This window comes from Patagioenas fasciata, chromosome 4 (genome assembly GCF_037038585.1).
Source record: "Patagioenas fasciata isolate bPatFas1 chromosome 4, bPatFas1.hap1, whole genome shotgun sequence".
Classification (NCBI taxonomy): Eukaryota; Metazoa; Chordata; class Aves; order Columbiformes; family Columbidae; genus Patagioenas; species Patagioenas fasciata.
This window is the reverse complement of record NC_092523.1, coordinates 35525246-35532139: the sequence shown is the minus strand read 5'-3', so window position 1 is coordinate 35532139 and position 6894 is coordinate 35525246. Positions and strand designations below refer to the sequence as shown.

At 46.2% G+C, this 6894-nt stretch overlaps 1 protein-coding gene across 3 annotated transcripts in view; it reads left to right on the top strand.

The window, feature by feature from the left end:
- Nucleotides 1-1282: 1282 nt before the first annotated feature.
- WWC2 (WW and C2 domain containing 2) overlaps nucleotides 1283-6894 on the top strand; it is a 100393-nt gene continuing 94781 nt past the window's right edge. Inside the window, exon 1 of one of the 3 annotated variants that reach the window (XM_071807649.1) lies at nucleotides 1283-1714. In XM_071807649.1, the coding sequence (XP_071663750.1) occupies nucleotides 1584-1714 (131 nt within the window). In that variant the 5' untranslated portion in view covers nucleotides 1283-1583. The remainder of the gene's footprint in view (nucleotides 1715-6894) is intronic. The other 2 variants (XM_071807648.1, XM_065836942.2) reach the window with 2 other exon arrangements.

Here is a 6894-nt window from a genome sequence, read left to right as displayed (position 1 = left end):
AGGGTTGTCAGGCATTGGAACAGGCTGCTGAGGGAAGTAGTGGAGTCACCATCCCTGGAGGTGTTTAGACAAGGGTCTTAGGGACATCGTTTAGTGCAAGAGTTAGGTTATGGTTGGACTCAAGGATCCTGAGGGCCTCTTGGAACTGAAATGATTCTACGATTCTAGGGACTAAAACTTGGGTTACCTAGGAATCTTAGTTGCTAAACTAGGGAGTCATATTCCCCCATAGGTGCTCTACTTTTTGTGCCAAATCTTGGGAATCAGATACACATGCAAATTAAGAGAGCTCATTAAGTTACCATCTATCAGCTGAACCATGGTAACCAGCCTAGAGTACTCGTCTCCTGTGGCAAATGTGAGACAAACCCTCAGTAATTCACACCTGGTTTCTATACTTGAGACTGCTTAGCTGCCTGCTTTTTAGGCCAGAACAGCTTGGGGCACAAATTCTCCACTGGTGCTTCTGTCAAAAAGAAAAAAAAAGGAAGTTAGGAAGTTTAGGTGCTTCCAGGGTTAAAGGTGGGTTCCCTTTGTTGTTCAATTTTGAACTCAGGTATGTCAAGGTCCTTTTTGGAAACCTTAGCACCTTGTTGGAGTTTAGCAAGAGTTCACAAGGATGTGAAGCAAGGTTAGCGGGACCTGTGTAGGAGGGAAACTCTCAACACCCTCGCGACTCATGGCACGGCGGCAGCAGCAAAACTGCCTTTTTTCCGGGCACATTCCCCGTGTCCTGAGCGCCAAGGCACCCGCTGCGACCAAGTCTCCTGCACCACCTGATGTTGGGCCGGCAGCGAGTTCCCAGACAAAGGGACGCGCCGGCCGGTCGGTCAGTGGGCCGGTCGGCCATCGCACCGGGCCGCCGCAGCCCCAGTCGCTGCTTTGCCCCGCGGGGTGCTGGTGGCTGGGGAGCAGCTCCCGCGCCCTCCCAGCTCCCCACAGCGGCTGCGGGGACGCGGCCGGAGTGCCTAAGCGCCCGGGAGCTGCAGGCGCGGGGACGCGGGCGGTTGGCAGCCTCAGGTGGTGGTTTGCTACCCCACACCGGTCCAGCCCCTGCGCGCCGCGGGCAGGGCTCGCTCGGAAGCAGGAGAGGCGCCCCTTGCCGCCTTCCCCCTTCCCTGCCCTCCGGCCTGCCCCACGCCGTCCCCCACTGAATGGTTTCTGTCCCAGATCCACGGCCGGGGCCTGCCCAGCCCGGCGGCGGCAGCGCCGGCAGGGTTAACCCTGAGGAATGCGGCGGGAGGAATGTGCATGCAGATGAGATGGATGCTAATCTCATGCTAATGAGCGGCGGCCGCGGCCGCCCGGGGCTCAGCCGGGCTCCCTGCGCCCAGACGGCAGCTGGGCTCCGCCGGTAACCCTGACCCGGGCTGCCGCGGCGCGGGCGAGGCGGCAGCCCAGGCATGGTGGACTGAGAGCCGGCCGCGCAGGAGGGCTTTCCTGGGCTTCCGTGAGCGGCTTGCTGCGTGTCCCTAGCCCCCCCTCCCGGCCCCTTCCCTGTCCCCCCGGCTCGGGTGGGGGCTTTTTCCCGCTTCCCGTCTTTCTTTCCGTCCCTATGGAGCAGCTACCCCTGCCGCCCGACCATGCCTAGGAAAGCGGGGAATGGGCAGCTCCCTTTACCCGATGGCTGGGAGGAGGCGAGGGATTACGACGGCAAAGTCTTCTACATCGACCACAACACCAAGCAGACCAGCTGGATTGACCCCCGGGACAGGTGGGTGCTCGGGCGGGGAGGTGGCGAGGCCCGGGCCGGCGGGGTGGGTTCGGAGCGACGCTGCCGGGCCCCTCGCCGCTCAGGCGGATCTGTCGCGGAGGGACGGGGCGGGGGGGAGCACCGGAGAGTGCCTCTCTCGGGACGGGGGAGCGGGGTGAGGAGAAGCCCCTGCTTGCAGCCGGGCACGCTGTGCCCTCCTTCCCGTCGGCGTGGGTACAGCCTGTTGAGTGAGCTGATGTTGGCGGGGTGTGTGTGGGGGACGCTCGTAGAGTTCTTCTCGGAGGCCACGGGGGTCGCTGGCGTTCGGGGAGGTCCCAACAGGTACCGAAGTTAGCGAGTCCCTCTCAAAACGGAGGGGCTGGCTCTTCGCCATCCTCTCTGCTCCGGGCACCGCGCTGCCGGGCCGCCTCCCTGCCGGCCGGCGGAGCGTCCTGGCCGCCTGTCCCTGCCTTGGCCCCTCCACACCCCGGTCCTGGGCACTGCCTGCCCCGAGAGCTCTGCGCTGCTGGGGGTGCTGGGCTTCGGTGTTAGCTAGGCCTCAGCCAGCCCAAATCCCCTCAGCACCCCGCCAGCCGGAGCACGGGCTGTTGGCTGCGCTTTCCTGGTCCGAGCGCTGTAAATCGGCAAAACTCCTTTGAAAGTGCTTCGGTGTGCGAGGTAAACAGCTCACAGGCTTCTCGGCCGGGAGTCAACGGGGCAAGACTTGCAGCTGGGGAGGGATTCTGGAGCTTTGGATGGGCTTCAATAGCCGTTTTTAAATAGCTGGATGATAGACGTCCAAGATACCTATTTTAAAACGTATATTTTGTCCGAAGTGGTCCCGAAAAGTAATTAAACCCCAAACTTTGTATGTATTATGAAATACAGTGTTGCTGAAATACAGTGGGCTAATTATCAAGAACTTTTAAGCCATTATAAATGTATGCAACAAGCTACACTGAATTATAAATGAAGGCTTTGGCTTATATTTCTCTGGTGAAATTAGAAAAGGTAGTTGTGGTGAAGTTTGCTGGCTGTAAGTTGCATACCAAAAGTTATGACAAGCATCATATGCTGGTTAGGCCCACTTCCCTGTGCTACTTGCTATAACAGCAAATTCCAGTAGTGGCAAACTTAATACTTAAATTCCTTCGTACTTCAAAACATGTTAAATGTTAGTTAGCTGGTAAGATATACATAACAGTGTTATTAATTACACCCAGCCTTCTCAGATGATCTATTTTTTTACATCAGACAGAAAAAACTTCTGGTTTTGCTGTCTCTAGAAATAGTGGATTTGAAGATCTGTATAGTTTTTGGCTTTTCATTTGTGTTTGCAGAGCAAAATACAATATGGTATAATTATACCATGAGGTATGGGATATTGGAGTGTATTTGTTATAATGCCGCCTCATCAATATACTAATTTTAAATATTTTTTTACACATTCTGTAGTCCTGAAAGGTTCAAGAGTATTCATATTGGGTGGTAAAATTTGAGCCTTCACTCTCATAAACACTAGACAGCTACGTGAGTAACACTTGAGTGTTTGCCACTTTATAGGAGTAGGATGAATATCGTTTCATTGATACTTTGATTGCAGGTGAAATCAAGCTCTGAGACTTGATAAACTGTAATGAGAATGAAGGAAGTAAAGACCTTTTTCCAGAAAGAGTGGTGTTTGAAATAATTGTTAACCTATGTCAGTCATGCAAAACAAACAGAAAGAGGGATTTTGCCCTGGGTGCTTGAGAGAATTTGTGCTTTAGTTAGTGTACATAGCTCAACTGTGAAGCTGAATTGCCTGCACAGAAGAGAGACTGATAAGCCCATTTAATGTGCAGCTTACAGTATTTGTATTTACAATATCTGTATTTACAATCTGCATTTATAATGGTAACGTGGTTTGGAAAAGTGAATAAGAAATGCTTGAAAGTCCTGTGATGACTTTGCTCTAGATTCCACTGTATCTTCCAGGTGCTTAGAGAATATATGTTCAGAAACCATGCAGGACATAATTAGGGCTTGCTGTCAAAAAAACTGAAAAATCATCTTCCAAGTTTGTCAATACAATAAAGTCTGGATTCATGCTGTTTCTAGTACTTATCTTAAATTGTCAAAATGCAGATAATGGATTCTACAGAACGACTGAAAACGTGTTCCCTTGTTTGATGATACTTTAGGACTCTCTTTTACTTTTCAGCTATTTTCTCTGGTCGAGGTCATAAAGTTTTCATAACATACTTGTGTAACATTATAGTACATGGGGTCCTAAAATCTTTCATTGGTAAAGCATGTGTAGAATGCATAGATTTTTTTTTTTTTATGGACAATATTCCTTCTGCTGCTGTTATATTGCATTCCAAGGATGATTAAATAGAAAAGACACACTGATGTTTTAAAACCATTTTTATCCTCTTTGATTTAGAAGATACAAACAGTGAAGACTAGTACTGTGAGACATCAGCCCTGTGTCTGTGGGTTGCCAGGTGTATTTGAGCACAATTAGGAATGTCTTTGTTACTGGTTTAAAATATTCATGTCCAGAAATAGGCAGACAGTTGAAAATGCCGTATTTCAAAGCTGCTTGGAAAATTTTGTGGTTGGTTGGTTGTTTTGTTTTTAATGTAGTGATGCTTTTTCTCATATGCTTCTTCTAGACTGTTCTGATAGTACATATTTCTAACTGCTTGTATGGTGCAAGTCTGTTATTATAATGATAGCCTTGTGTACAGCTGTGAAAAAAAAATCAGCTTCAAGCTTGGGGCTCAGTTTTCAGTTTTGCCCCCTTCATTTATATGAGTAATCTGTTTGTTGTCTTTTAGAAGTGTTGTGGAAGCTGAGTTGCTCTGTTCTTCAGGGTTTTTTAGTGTTTTACACTATTCAAGAGTGATTTTTTTTTTATCTTCAGACACTTAGGGTACTGTGTTGATTTGTTTTGAAGACTGGTGGCCCAAAAGAGAGGGCACTTTAACATATAAAGTGTGAGAAAGAGAAACATAAAGGCAAGAATGTAGGAGTTGTAGTAACATTTTCACTCACTAAATATATAGATGTTATTTCTTTGTTTATGACTCTTCCAAGCTACAGCAAACTGAGAACTCGCTGATCTTGACAGTTCTTCTGAAACTGGTTTATTCTAAGATGGGAAATAGCCCAAAATGCCAATCGTATCCTGCTACTACTTGACAAAGTTATAAAAAACTAACTGTGGACTGAAGAGGATGAGCTAGATGAAAAGGTGAGAAAGGGGTAGAGGAATTAATACTTTTCTTTGAAGTTCCCTTGAAACTCTTTCAAGTTCCTGGGATATGAAGATTCACTAAAGTGTTGGTGTGTGTATCATTTTTGTTTGCTTGTTTTTTCTCCGATAGACAATTAAGAGGGGCTTGGGATGGAGACAGAAATTTGGAAAGGAAAATTTTTTCATTTTTTCCATTGTTCAACATGTTATCAGTGGGCCTTGTGTTTGTTACATTCCTTAGTGGAACCAGCAGAATAGAGCACCAAGGAGGAGCGGAATAGGAATCTCAGTACCCTCACATCTTCAGCAGTTAGATGATGTTGAGCTTTCTCACCAGGAATGCAGGGCTTCTCATCTTCTTCTCATCTTGGTTTCTGTACACTAAATTGTCCATACTCCACTGCTAATCACCACTGACTCAAAATAGATATGTTGGGTTTTATTTTTATAGCTTGCTTAAAATGAGTTCCTCATCACAAATTCTGAAGCCGCAAGTGTTCTTTATTAAAATGTTTATCTGAACTCCTGTCAGAGTGGTAAGGAGTGAGCTGCTATGAAAACAAAGCTATCCTTCCATTTTGGCTCCTTTTTACTTCTCTTGCCACCGAGGAGAAAAATCTGTTTAAAATTAATGAGTCCCTTTGAAATAGTTGGTAGTATGCATTTGCTACAATGTTTCTAGGGTACTTGCTAACAATATAACCAAGAAAGTGCTTGAGAAACATCGGATGTACAGAAAATGGAGAACTTCATGAGTTAAGACATTGTGAAAGAGTTTTCTTTGTGGTGATGTGGAGAGGGAAGGCAGTTTGCATTGCTGAGGTGAAAACAACAGTTTTTTTATCATGACTATAACTTGTGCAAGATTTGCCCGAATTAGAACCTTTTCCAGGTTTCAGCAATTAAACATTGTGTGCCCTTTTCCATTAGAAAAGAAGGGCACTTTATTCCTTACTTTTTCACTGGAACTTGCCTTCTCATGTCCTGTGAACAGCAGAGGCTGTGAGGAGGGAAGATACTGAGGTTGAAGTTACTCGAGCAGGGAGACTTTGGTCCTGTGTCTTCCCGGGGCACTGCCGTAGCCCAGGGTGCATGGTAGCAGGTTTCCAGTCATAGTGGAAACTCAGAGAAACAGGAGGCATGTAAGGTACTGTGGTGGCGAAAGTTCAAGGTAGCAAATAAGAGGCAAGCAGAAAAGCGGATAGCATGATGGGAGGCATCATCAGAGGTTGGAAAATACTTTTGTATCCATTCTTTTTTGCATGGAAGTGAGCTGTACTGTGACAGATGAATAGGATAACTTCTACTGTCTGAAGTGCCTGATGTCTGAGGCAAGTACTGTTCTGTGTGAAATTGGTGACTGCAGGACTTCAGCTAACACAGGAAGAATTCTGAAACATTAAAACTTCTGGGTGGGTGGGAGTGAACAAAATTTAGCTGAAAAGCAGGAGTATGATTCATCTATCCTTTGAAGAATAATGATGTTAAATTGAAGTGTTAGTCATTACATTTTGAAAGGGATGGATCTTAATTCTGTTTTAAGTGCAAATCTCAACATTGCTGATTGAAGGTACAACTAGAGCAACTACCTGATAAATCCTTTCTTTAGGCGGTTGCTTGCTAAGAATGACTTTAATGCAAACCATTACCAAAAGGTTCCTGTTCTCATGCCCTTTCTATTTTTCCTTGCAACTCCTTGTTTGCTAGTAGCTGAGGAGGGAGTGGGGTTTTCACATTTTTGGTGGCACCTCAGCATAACTGATGAAATTCTAACCTTAACAAGAAGTAATCATCTGCCTATTTTGGAAAATTGTTAGAGGATCAATCACTTGACGACACTTCAAGGTGTACAACTTGCAATTATCCTGTAGTGAGATAGGACAATTATTTTTTCCCTAAATATCTTTTTCCACTCTGCTTCATCCTGAAGTATCATATACTGTTTTTTATCATAATT